General features: G+C 46.4%; 1 protein-coding gene across 1 annotated transcript; it reads right to left on the minus strand.

The window, feature by feature from the left end:
* Positions 1 to 1,773: 1,773 nt before the first annotated feature.
* acvr1ba (activin A receptor type 1Ba) lies at positions 1,774 to 11,146 on the minus strand. The gene is made up of 9 exons (XM_061272632.1): positions 10,946 to 11,146; positions 5,276 to 5,512; positions 4,942 to 5,199; positions 4,329 to 4,559; positions 4,067 to 4,234; positions 3,846 to 4,002; positions 3,647 to 3,771; positions 3,443 to 3,573; positions 1,774 to 3,302 (listed from the first exon to the last, which is right to left on the minus strand). The coding sequence occupies exons 1-9, from the start codon at positions 11,007 to 11,009 to the stop codon at positions 3,177 to 3,179; spliced, it is 1,497 nt and encodes a 498-aa protein (XP_061128616.1). The 5' UTR covers positions 11,010 to 11,146; the 3' UTR covers positions 1,774 to 3,176.
* Positions 11,147 to 13,448: the final 2,302 nt, after the last annotated feature.

Here is a 13,448-nt window from a genome sequence, read left to right on the forward strand (position 1 = left end):
GTCTCTTTGTAATCAAGAAATTGTAGAGATGGAAGAAAGACAAAAATCAACCACTGGATATCATTTTAACAAAAAGCTGTACATAGGTATAAATATATGTAAAATGGCAAACTAATATCTTTATGTATATGAACCAGAGTGTTTTGTTTTGCATCAACCTGTTTTTCTATTGGTGTTTTTTGCTATAAGCTCCCAGTTTGTCGAAATCTAAAACAACGCGGTAAGAGGAGAAGCCGAGGCGACGACATAAAGGAATGCACGTGACACAAGACAGCGGGTGGTGCATAGCGTTTGTATTTATGTAATTTTGTTTTGTATTTATGCTTACCAAATCCTGTTCCATCTTTGCCTCCAATTGGATGACTCCCCCTCCCCCGAATGGAAGCTTTTTCTTCTTATCTTTGTATCTTCCCTCTAGAAGTGAATGTGTTGTGAAATGGTTACTTGGCCTCATGTGTGGAATAATCCCAAAATCCACCCCAGACTTAACCCGGTAATGAATTGCACTCTTATGAATCTATCTATCTAGTTATCTATATATAATGGAGAAGTTTGCTCAAGTGGTAGATATTGATCAAGTATCCCAAGCAGTGATTCTACATGTCTTTCCAATGTTCCTATTTCAAGGGAAGCCCATCATGAGACCTAACGCCTCTCACTGGATTTTAGACATTTTCAACTATTCTGAAATCTTAATTTAAATTTTCTTCATATCTTATAATTTAAAAAGTTTGCTCAAATTGAAGTTGTTTTTTTTTCTTAACCTCACCTACTTTTTTTAAAAAAGATGTTGCATCTGTACAGCAGATATACTTTTAGGGACGACAAATAAATATATTGATTTTTATTGTAAGTGGCATGTTTTGTAAGAATATTCTTTTGAATTGTACAGATCCCCCCCCCCCCCCCTCTTTCAGGAAGCCAGAGGTTTCTTTATATACAGTTTCCCACTCCTTTGATGCCCCCTCATATTGGTCTGCTTTTGTTTCTTGTAAACAGAAATAAAAATGCATTTTAAATATGTGCACTTTTCATTTTCTTTCCATTCCAGCAATAGTTTTAATATTGGAAAAACATATTTTGATGAGTGCTTTTATTCTTTAGCCTGCGTGGCTGTATAGTGTACAGTCATTTGTGTAAAAATAAAGTTCAATTCTTGTGTTTTAAATACAATGTAAAAATCTCCTCGGGTCAAAGTGACGTCACAGTTGCTCACGTAACAACCAATCACGGCCCAGTTTGCAAATGACGGGACTGAGAAATGTAATGGTCATTTTCAGTGGACAGAAAGTAGCAAAATGGCCGACCCCAACACCTGAGGTTAATCGAAACAGGTAGGTTTTTTTTTTAGGATACGCCACAAACGCAGTTTCAATTAGAATGCGGTGTATAAGTTTGTGGAGGCGCAAAGAGAGTACTCTTAAGAAAAATATTGAGTTGACCCTCCTTTTAGATTCAATCGACGAAAAAAAGAAGACACAAATAATTTGCTACTCAAGTTGAAGAAGACGGGTGCGGACGACGGGACCTGATTGATATAAGCATTTTTAAGGCGGACTTTAAAAAGAAAAAAACGGGATAAATCGGACGTTTGCAGCTGGCTGGTTTGTTTCAACCACGTCATGGAAGGCAGGATTTATTCGACCACTCACGTGACACTTCTTGGATGGATGGACTTCGTCTACAAAAAAGCATCGCTGGTGAGTACCATGTTTTTATCAAACGATTGTGCATTTTCAAAATGAAGCAAACAAGATTCCAGAAGCCAGTCACTTAATAAAAAAAAAAACGGAATTTATTGTATATCATCTATATACAGTCATCCTGAAAACATGATCTTTCTATCTTGAAATATTACACATAGACAGAATGTCTAATAGCCGTGTATGCATGGCAACAAAACAAAACATGGACAGGGCCGGTGTACATTTTGTACAATCTGTCTCCCGTCTCTCCCCGGCTGCATGCATGACAGACACCAACATGGAATGGACGCAAACAAACATGGACACACAGATTCCTGATTGTGGCCTATAGGCCAACAAAATGAATGAGAAACATGCAGCTCGACTTTGGCAGCCAATCCAGGAACTACTTTTGACATCATGCTTCTCTGCTTTTGCATTCAAACCGGTTCCAGAAGTTTAGGTGGCTCCCTAAAAGTATTCCAGTGTCAGTGAGAGGAGGTGTTTTTAATTACAGTTGAGCCCTGAAAACTTGCCTGGTAATCCCGACCATGAAAAGAAAAGGAGATCAGATGCAGCAAACATGTGGGATCAGTAGTACCAACAGATGAGAAAGGGGGAAAGGGAAAAAAACAAAACAAAAATGAAAACAAAAGAAAATCCAGCAGGTTCATTTTGTTTTGTTGAAAAAAAAAAAAAAAAAAAAAAAAACTGCCAAAGTACCATCACTGTTCACATTGGTGCTTACGGATAAAGAGAGTGTTATTTAATTTAAAAAGAATAAAAAAAAAAAAAAAAAGGAACCCAGCATCAGTAGTGTTGAAAGTCAAAAGAAAACACAATTCATGAGAAACGCATAATATTGAGATATACAATATATCTATGAAAAAGAATAAAAACATTTGATACCCCCCTCGGCCCGAAGTACTTGTGTCACCGCGCCGTTTGGACGACAGGCGAGCGCCGATTTGCGACGCGCCGGCCGTCTCACAGTGTTCATCCACATCAAGTCAAAAGTCACAAATAAATTAAAAAAAATAAAATAAAATTCCCTGCCAGTCGGGTGATTGCCTGCAGGTTGTACAGAGGAAGCTACGCACGGTCACATTTTATATTGTTGTTTTTTTTTTACCTCGAGTTAGCGATGGATACGGTGGTAGGATGTGTTTGTAGTCTTTCACATGGGACTACAAACATGGCCTCCGCCTTCCTCAAACATTCACAGCTGTTACATGGATGGGAAAAATTTGGAGTGGGGGGAAAAAAAAAAAAATCATAAACTGTACAATAGTAGTTCCTGCCATCTGAAAGATGAAAAGAAAAGTGAGATGATATTAACAGTGGTAGTGCTGCGGCCCAAGACGACGAGAAGGGGTTCCGGGGTCGGGTCGGGGTGGGAGACACGAGGACGTTGGACAGGGTGGGTGGGTCTCAGTAGTTTTGGCTAAAAAGGTGAGGTAGGCCTTGGCTTGAAAACTGGCAGGGCTCCTTTCACATCTTGATGTCCTCCTCCACGCTGAGCTGCGACAGCGTCTTCTTGATGCGTAGCGCCGTCAGCCGCGCCGCACCGTTGGCGTACCAGCACTCGCGCATAATTTTGCCCATCACGCGCAGCGACTGCACAAGGACGGGACGTACATTTAGCAAAAGTCTTGCGATGCCAAAAGCTGTATGGTTTATTATTTAGGGCTCCAAGCAGAATTTTTTTGTTGTCGACATCCCGAGTTCGTAAAACGGAAGTCTAGTGTGTTGCTCACCTCGTAGCTCTGCCACCAGTTGGGCACGTTGGGCCGCAGCTTCTGGTCGCACACCACCTTCCTCATCTCCTCGATGGAGGGGTCAGAGGGCACCAGGTCATAGTAGGGCAGCTGGTACTCCTCGTGGATACCTGCCAGAGCAGCGGGAACAGCGCTCAGCGTTTGGAACCCGCCGCTCGCTCGCTCCGAGCGGGCTCATCTCACCTCCGGCGTTGCAGCGGCGCGCAATCTCCCAGTACACCAAGCCCAGAGCGTAGATGTCGGCGCACTTGAACGAGTCAAAGTGCTTCATGTTGATGCTTTCGTCCAAAACTTCCGGGGCCATGTACCTGCCGTTTGTTCAAAAACGTTATTTCGAATCCAACTGATTTGGCTTCGTAGTCCGGATGGTGTCGAGGCTGACCTTTTGGTGCCCACTCGTTGGTTGGGGGCAATATCGATGGTGTCGGTGATGGACTCGTGGCGGACGGCCAGGCCGAGGTCGGCGATGGCGCACATGCCGTTTTTCTTCACCAGGATGTTCTTGGACTTGAGGTCCCGGTGCGCGATGCCGGGCTTACCTACAAGACGAGCGGTGAATTTAATGTGGGGCGGCTTTAACGAGGCTGAGATGGCTCCTCTCACCCTGAGTGCCGAGGATCTCCATGTGCAGATGTGCCAAACCGCTGGCGGCCGACAGCGCCAGCTTGATCATTCCCTCGATGGTGACAGAGTAGCGGTTCAGGTAGTCGAAGAGGGAGCCGTGCTCGTGATAGTCTGACACCAGCCACAGCTGAGTCCACGTGCCATTGTCTGAAGCAGAATACACACATCACGCAAAGTCGATGAAAACGTTCTCAACAAGCCGCTTTTAGCAAACGTCTTGTTTTCCTTCTCATTGCCTGACCTTTATTGTCTGCCGCGATGAATCCCAGAATATTTTCATGGCGCAACATGATTGTCTGGTAGATCTCGGCTTCTCGGAACCACGAGCGCTCTTCTCTGGATGAGAAGATTTTCACCGCCACGTCGCCGCCGCGCCACTTCCCTCGCCAGACTTCTCCGAAACGGCCCTTTCCTATGATTTCCTGCAGCACGATGGTCCTGGCCACGGTCCGTTGCACAAAGAGAGGCAGGCCTGTAGGGGGCGGTAGTGGACATATGAAAAACGGTCCGGCAGGGAGGCACCGCGGAACAGTGGAGCGCTCAAAAGTCAAGCATGTTTAACAGCTGCCGGTGTGCAACATGACCTCATCGTGTTCCCGTCACCGACTTGTTTGCACACATTCCGAGTAGTTTACTGCGGAACCGCAAGGTATTTATACTATTATACTTTGGACCGCAGATAAAATAATTGCCGCCATGCAAAGTTTCCAGTCTTGTAAAATCCACTGTGACCACCGCAAATTGTGATAAGACTTTGCTCACGGGTGGCCTCAAAGCTTCTTTGGACTTCAAATGGACTTCCGTATTTCGAAGCTGAAAAAAAAAGCATGCCCCCAAAAACGTCATGTGATTACCAGAGCCTGATCCGGAGGTAGACATGTCATAAATGAGGTCCTGCAAGGTCTTGTCCTTGGCCAAATACAGATGGTCGCAAGAGGGGTCCTCCACCTCCAGCCTCTGCCTGTGACCATAGGCCCTCTGATGATATTGGAAGAGGAAGACGGCCACCATCAGAAGGACGCAGAGCAGAAAGACGGGCCCCGCGATGACCGCCACCAGCTCCACCGGACCCCAGGAACCGGCCGAGCCTGAATCGTCCTCCTTTGTGAGCACTGGGAGCACAGGGGGAGGGGCACGTGAGTCTTGCCTTCTCGCGGGTCGTATCACCTCCTCGCGACAAAGCCTTACCGGGGACTTTCAAGTCAAGACTGTTGCAGTGGTCCACATAGCAGCAATGAGTGTTGAGCAGGCCCTCGGCGCTCAGGCAGTAGAAGGGTTGCCCGGGCGGAACCAGGTCGTCCCTGTTGATGCAAGTGCGCATATGCTGCTCCTTTCCCTGGATGGTGTACGTGGAGGCCATGCAGGCGCCATCCGTCTCGCACTCGTAGCCCGTCTTCTCGCACGTTGTGCAGTTACAACGAAGAGCTGGGGGGGGTGGGGGGTTTTGGGGGGGTTGAGGAAAAAAAAAAGTTCAATTCAAGCTGTTTGTTGTTGTCAGGCCGCCGCGTCGCATATCAGTAATTTTAGATTTCATCTTTACGAGATACAATAAATACAAGATCATTTTTATGTCCTTTTTACGATAGACTGACTGGACCTTTGACCCCAGTACATAGCTGGGCATTCGAGTTGCCCCGTGCTGTACAAAATGAAGCGGCTGTGATCCAAGAGGGTCATAAGGTCATCCGAGCCCACTTGCCCAAGTGCGTGGCCCCTCTGAAAGACCAACGGAAAATAAAAGTGAGGTCAGAGCCACAAGGTCCGCCCACTTTAACCAGTAACAGTGATGGCGAAGCAAAATGGAGTCGTTTTGGAGCCACATGTTTTCATTCTGCTAACGTTTGATGCTAGCAAACGCCCGCGCAGGCGTGGAGATGACTTCCCAGAACAGAATCCAAAAACTCCGCATGGCCTCCTCAGAGTAACATGTCACCACCGACCGACAACGAGTCATTCGGTGGAAGACTTCCTCTGGGGGCCACAACGGAGGAGACGAGAGCAATTCTTATCTTTCTTCTCTTCCAGAGAAGTGTGACGGTGAGTTCAAGCTCTTACAAAGTCTGGCACAGAGCGAGAGAGAAAAGATTGAAGCGTGGCAAGCTTACTCTAATCTTCTGTCTTATCCGGAGGGTCCCTTTGACCAGATATGCGCAGTGTGGCTGAGCAGATCCACCCCCCCCCCCCCAATCATGGGAGTGACCATCTTGCAACACAAACCAAATTGCGCTTGCGTCAACCAACAGCAAAGTTACGAAGGCCGTTTTGGTGCAACTGAAGCCTCATCCTGTGTGGGAGAGGTTTTTTTTTTTTTTTTTTTAATGTGTCACGTATCGCTGTGTGACTAATCGAAGTTTGTTGACTGGGAAAGAAGAGCACTGTGAGCAGAAATAATTCCACCACACCTCGCAATCCGGAAGAGGTGTCAATCTTGGCAACCTCATGACACTTTGCACACTAAAGAGCAGCACTTTGGCTCTGACAAACAAAGTTGAGGGAAATAAATTCCAAGTGGCCTGTGCAGACATGGCTGGCCTCAAATCCTTCACTGATGGTTTGTGGTCAACCAAAAGTTTGTTTTGCGGAAGGCTGCACTCCAGGCATGGACGTTTCTGCTAATTGGGGCCGAGCTAGCAAAAAGCAGCGAGCGCTAACGTCTGCTGCCGAAATGTGCCCGCGTACGCACATTATTGTCGCTCTTTACAACACTCGTGCTTTGTGCCCAGATTAAGACGACATGAGGAGGGATTGCAGCGGCCCTGCGTGAACAAAGAGCCGAGGGCTGGGGGGGGATGGGCGCCGTGGAAAGGAGCTCCACGGCCAACAGCGACAACCCCCCAATATTCGAGCGCCAGACAGGGCAGGAGGAGGAGGGGTCTGGGCTGGACAATATAAAAGGGAGGGGGGGGTTTAAGGGGCCCCCGGTTGGTGATCGGGGTGCGCCCGAGGGACCGGCTGTGAGCGTCATTAAAACCCAGTCTAGACTTTGACTTAGTGGAGGGAGGGGGCAAGTCACAGCAACAAGAGAGTGAACACATGGGGCCGTGTGTTTGTCAAGTTCCTATCATTCCGTGCATGCTGAGGCAGGAAATGACAAATGTTGTGAGGAAGGGATTAAAAAAAAAAGCACCTTAGCCCAAACCAGTTTTGCTTCAACAGTACTTGACTTGAGTACGTTTGTGTGGCGTCCAGCAAAGTCTGCAAACGGCGAGCAAGCGCGCCAAGAGGGAAGCATCATTACCCCAATGTACCGGCTGAAATTCGATCGCCGCGGATACCAGACAGAGTTGATCAAGACAAACAGCCGCCGCCACACACAGCGAACACTCAACGCATGCACTCGCACACAACGGCAGTAGCATGCCTCCGAATCGATGCTCCGGGAAAGCACAAAGTCATTACCTTTGTCTGCATCATGGAGTCAAATTACCCATTCGATTGGAAAGTCCAGTCCGGGCGGTAAGCTCCAGACCAGCGCTACGGCGACGGCTACTACTTTGTCATTGCGCTTGGAGTTTGCGACCGTGTCGAGGATAGACAACTCGCACGATCTGCTGCCACAAATGATTTCAGACCCAAACTGTCAAATTCGATATTGTTGCGAAAAATATGTCGCTCGCGTCTGCAGCCCGAGAACAGAAAACAGATTGAAAAGCCGTACGGAGGAACGTCGGCCAGACGTCAAGCACCACGGCAGTATCTGCTCAATGAAGCAGCCAAGGCCGCTTGTGAGTAAAATCGCGGCTCTTGCGGTGATGGCGTTCCCTCGCTAGTAGCTGCCCGCGCCGGCCGGCCGGGTCAGGCACAGTGCACGCCGTCTGCTGCGCCAATTAAGCCTCCGGGCACAACCCGGGTCGTTATTGACACGAGACCACCTCACACTTGACCTCAATCTGTGTGCAGCTCACTTGCCAATGGCGAATACTGACTACAAACAGGATTGGGATAATGCCGACACGAGATTTAAGACGAGAGGTTCAGCGAAGCTCGCAAAAATTCATACATAATTCATCTACCGTATTTTCCGGCCTATAAGGCGCACCGGACTATAAGGCGCACCTTCAATGAATGGCCCATTTTAAAACTTTGTCCTTATATAAGGCGCACCGGACTATAAGGCGCACCATTAATGCATCATGTCAGATTTTTAATCCAAATCAAATCATTCTCCATTTTATCTTTTTTATTTCAACTTCAGACGAAACAAATTACTTTATAATCATAAAATAATGATTCATAGTCTTCAGCGGGCCACTTATGATTGATTTCATGACACAATACTTCGGGACAGTTTGAATTTAGGAATTTGGTCCATATATAAGGCGCACCGGACTATAAGGCGCACTGTTGGTTTTTGAGAAAATTTTAGGTTTTTAGGTGCGCCTTATAGGGCGGAGAATACGGTACTTATATATACTTCATGTACTTTTGATTTTTGAGCGTGTGCTAAGTGTAGATGACTTATTTTTTAGGTGCATTCAGTGAAAACAGAGAAGCATAAAAATGCCTCAGCAGGGTGAACACAAGTGAGATATTTGCCAACTAGCTCCGCCCCCATGTTAGCTCGGTTTACGATACAATACTCAGGTTCCAATTTTGAACGCAAAGTCAAGGTAGTCAGCCGCTTGAACGCCAATGTGGCGACGGGAGCGAGCCGCTCCCCAACCAGCTCACGGCCGTGCGCCCGACGTCGCCGAGATCACATTGCAAGTGTGTGCGCCGGCGCGCAACAAACATAACTCGTTCCTAATCTGAATCAAGTCAACAACACGTGACTTGTCAAAGCATTCAGTCAAGGAAAAGAAAGAGAGAGAGAAAAAATCGGCACTCTCAACCGCAGCCGTGAAATCTGCTCCGAGTGAGCGACTTTCAGGTTGGTCTGGTTTCGGGGCCTTACATTGCGTAATCCTTCAGAGGCAGTAATTTGAGGGCCCCCTTTCACTAAAGACCCCGGCCGGCAGCTGGACAAACCAATCCTCCCCCCTCCCGTGACAAGCTCAGCCACTTTTGTCTGCGGAGGTTCCAACTCCACCCCCAGCCCACTCTCGCACTTGGCCGTCAACGACCACGTTTACACGCAGCCACGAATATTGACACCATTCAGGTTGACGTCAATGCACGCGGAAACCCAAATATGCCCCGAATCAGGTTTTTTTTTTTAGAAGAAAAAAAAAAGATTTGGTTTTAAATACTTCACAGTAAATAAATTCCCGTTTTAGGGCCGATGAGGCCTTTCCGTGTCACAGTACCAAGTGGAAATTTCAGGCCCAACAGTTTACGGGTGGCTATTTTTAACTGGAACTTGTCAGATAATTGAGCAGATATGTTGACAGTACTCATTTTTGTTTTACTTGATTTGAAGCCATTTTTGATTTTGGACCATGATGATGATTCCAAACAAAAATGTCAACTTTTTTGCACTTCGAGCACGCAAATGAAGGAGCTTGTTGACTTGAGTTTACTTAAGCTTGATCGGTTTTGCGGCAAGTTGCAACAAGGCTTGTCGAGACGGAGCAAAGTGTGGCCAACTTTGAAAATATTCTGGCTTGTTTTTACTGGGCAGAATCTTCTATACTCTAGACGTGACTCTGTTTACTCCCTACAGTTGGAAACAAATGTGTCTTTTATGCTCCTTAAAATTAGCTTATCACTTTTTTTATGTCTTGCCAATAGATAAACACCCAGAATGAACCACCAAAGAATCAAAATAGCCACGCTGCAAACGAATGAAGCATCCCCGACCATTTCGCCACATCCACTACGGCGGAGAGGCCCACGTACGATTCAGATTTCAACAACATAAACGATGGATCAACAGAATCAGAGAAGCAAAAAATATTCCCCATCCATGACCTTACCTAAGAGATTAGATAATTAAATTGATTTAGATTAGGTTTATAAACAGACATGAGTGTTTTAAGCAACTCCTCGTGCTTGGTTAACTTTGACAACAATTTCCACCTTTTGACTCGAGTAGAAAAGTTGCTCTTCACAATAGACCACAAGTTTGTGTTAAGTAAAGCATGTCAGCACTTTTTCCATGTCTGCTCGAGAAAACGCGCTGGGCAGCTGCTATCATCTGTCGCAGCAGCAGCAGAAGGTGAGACCGGGCCAGGCCAAACCGGACCGGAGACGCGCTCCTCCAGACCCCCCCCCCCACTTGCCACATTTCCATCACAATACCGCCAGACTTGAACTGTGACGCCTGTCTGGACTTTGTGAAGGTCGTCCGCTCATGGCAGCATTCGCACAGCTCGCGCCCTTTGCCAAAATGGACATTGCAATTGCTCAATGTTTACTCCCAAACACGTTTCAGACACTTAAGTAGGTTAGGCCGCCATTGTGGGAGCCCTGCTTTCCATCTACATTCAAGCACATGATCGAGCACGTTGAAGGAGGGAGCTGATCGACACGCACAAACTACACGTTCGGGATAAATAATTAGAAAAAAAAAGAAACGCAAATATGAGCACAACACCAACTCGTTCCGTACGAGTCACAAACCCAGCCATGTACTCGCGCATAAATAAAACCACGATTAGCTCGGAGACGCTCCGACGTAAACAAGCAGCACGACCCGGTTGTTTTGCTTCGGCTCCTCGAGTACCCGGCAGGTGTCGGCAAACTAGTAACATTCATTGTGATTTCATTTCCCCCTTTTGCATTTTTTTGCATTGGACTTTATTTATGGGTCAGCGCTAGCGGTGAGGCAAATCCCCTCCAGTGCGCAGCGGCGGCGCCATGGCGGGGAGGGAGCGAACGACAACACGGATAAGGCACAAGCACGCGCGCGCGCACGCACACGCCGAGCGATCGAGCGAGACAAAAGGCGAAAATGTGCTGGGCTCGGCTCAAACTTACCGTTCGCGATCGCCAGCAGCCCGAGCAGGGCGAGCAAGGCTCGGCCGGTGTGTTTCACAGCCATTTCTTGCACACTGCCATCGCTTCGCACGCTAAACACGGGAAAAGTCGACTGGCTGCAACACAACACAACCACAGTCCGACCGCAGTCGCCACACACTCCGCACACACATGCACCGACGCGCACGGCGAGAGCTAGGCAGGCGTGTGACGTATTTAAAGGGGCGGCGGCAGTTTAAAGGGGAGGTCCGCGTGTCCTCTTCCGAGGTCAGCAGCAGCAGCAGCATCTTTACGACCTCTGCTCGCGTAACATGCAGGAAAATAAATGACATTGTTTATTCATAGAAAACACGACAGTCTTGTTCCCCCCCCCCCTCCGCCCCCTCCACAAGGAAAGCGTGTTCATGCTATTGCGACAAGGTTGTGTGCGCATGTATTTGAGATTGCGTAAAAGCAGCTGAACTCATTTTCCCTCCCGAGGATGCATGGCGAGGGGTGGCCGGGAAGGAACCCTCCAAATAATACTTGTGCCGTTAAAGGTGCGATCTTTTTTTTTTTTCATTTGTGTGGAGTTATGCAAGAATTCCAGAAGCCCAAACCATTTTCTTTTGTGCAAAGACATTTTATGATTTTAAAAATAGCAGACACAGTTGTGAGTTTGTGTGGTCAAATCTTGCCAGCGGCCTTACAAAACGGACTAGTTGCATGCCCCCCCTCAACCCCCGCCCTTGCGCTTTGTGTTTTCTCCAAGGCACAATTCCGAAATATGCAAGCTTCTTTAAAAAGCTCAAAAACTGTCCACACTTGTTTGTCTGTTTGGGCCTTGTTAAAGGGTGGCGACCACTCCAGCGAGTACTGAACTTTTTAAGCAGTGTAGAGAATGGATGTGAAATTCAGGAGTTCCCAGACTTTGTCTCAAGGCGAGCCATAAAACAACCTGTTTTTGATCTTTAAAAAAAACATTTGAATGTGGACTGCTAGCAAACACCTTACAGCTCTATGGTGGTGTTTTTCAATTTTGCTGTTTAAAGTTTGCATGGTCTCTCTGTGCTTCTCTTGTGTAAACTTATTTAATCTCTTTTAGAACATTTTACTCCAATGCAAATGGCAAGCTGACAGCCAATGATCTCGTTTTTGATGTTATATTTTGTTCTGCGAGTGAATAGTAAAACAAATGTGGCCCATGTAGAGCCAATTATTTTGAAAGCATACATTATTTCATTTGAAATGTATTCTTTCCATGCATTATTCAGTGGTTCATAATTTACTCCAGACTGAGCCCCAGGAGCATGTTTGATTTGAGAAGGGAAAAAAAAAAAGCAAACAGTTTTTCCTGTGAATTGTTCAACAGCATTTTCTTTGTTGTTTAAAATATGCAATCATTTCATCTTGCTTGAATTGGCTCGTTTATAAAGAAAAACATTGCAAACAGGAAAAGATTAAAACACCCCCCGTCCTCCCCTCACGTATTTTAGTGTGGCAGATGTTTTGGTTTTGAATGGAATAGGGTTGTTTTGGGAGGCCTCGAATGGGGCCTGCTTGCCTCGGGTCTTGAGACGTCATCACTTTAGGTCCAATTCTGCGGTAACCACACGTGTAATCTGGCTTCCATCAGCAGTCCAATTCCGGGGGAACCAATTTGGTTGAATTAAAAAACAAAAAAACAAAAAAAAAAAATCATGTTGCATTTGCTTACAGAGGCTGAAGAGAACAAAATGAGTTTGCTTCGGGGACTTTGCCTTGTGTCCGATTCGACCCAACAAATGCCTCCACGCTCCCGTGGGAAAAGCCCAACGCACGAGAAGCTAAAGTGAACTCAGCCACCGACGGGCCTGCAGGGTTAAAAATAATCGGACTGAGCAGACAGCCTGGGGTTCGAGGGACTATTATTGTTCTGGACCTGGTTCAACAACTCCACGCCTAATCATGCACACAACGCCATGGAAACCATAGGGGACGTTTTGTTGCAATCTAATTTTAACAGGCTCTTTATTAGCTGTCTGATTTGCATCGCATTAGACAAATTGCTTCATGCTCCAACGTGACCGTGTTTGCTTCATCCAAATGCAATTGAGCGCAAATAAGGAAATGTCTCGTTATGTAAACACAATGCTAAACTTTTCAAACAGACAGATAAATGAAGATATATTATAACCGTAGGTAAAACAAATAGACATGATTTAATCATGTAGGAGAAATAATTATTCTTAAGGCATATGTTAAGATTATTCCGCCCCCCCATACTTTCATTGACATTAATGGTGTGGCATATTGATTAAATTTGCCTTTTAACGACTTTCCCATTCGTTTTCAAATGTAACATGAGGAAAATGTTAAAGTTGACCGTAAAATAATAACTAAATAATTGTCACTACTCCTTGTCATCTTAAAGAAGCCGCAAAAATCCAATTGTTTTTTTCCCCACATTACTTTGCTGACCTCTAGCGGTCATTAAGAGACTTACAACACATTCAAGCCTCTGAATTCACAATAGTTGATGCGC

Source organism: Syngnathus typhle, linkage group LG2 (genome assembly GCF_033458585.1).
Source record: "Syngnathus typhle isolate RoL2023-S1 ecotype Sweden linkage group LG2, RoL_Styp_1.0, whole genome shotgun sequence".
Taxonomy (NCBI): Eukaryota; Metazoa; Chordata; class Actinopteri; order Syngnathiformes; family Syngnathidae; genus Syngnathus; species Syngnathus typhle.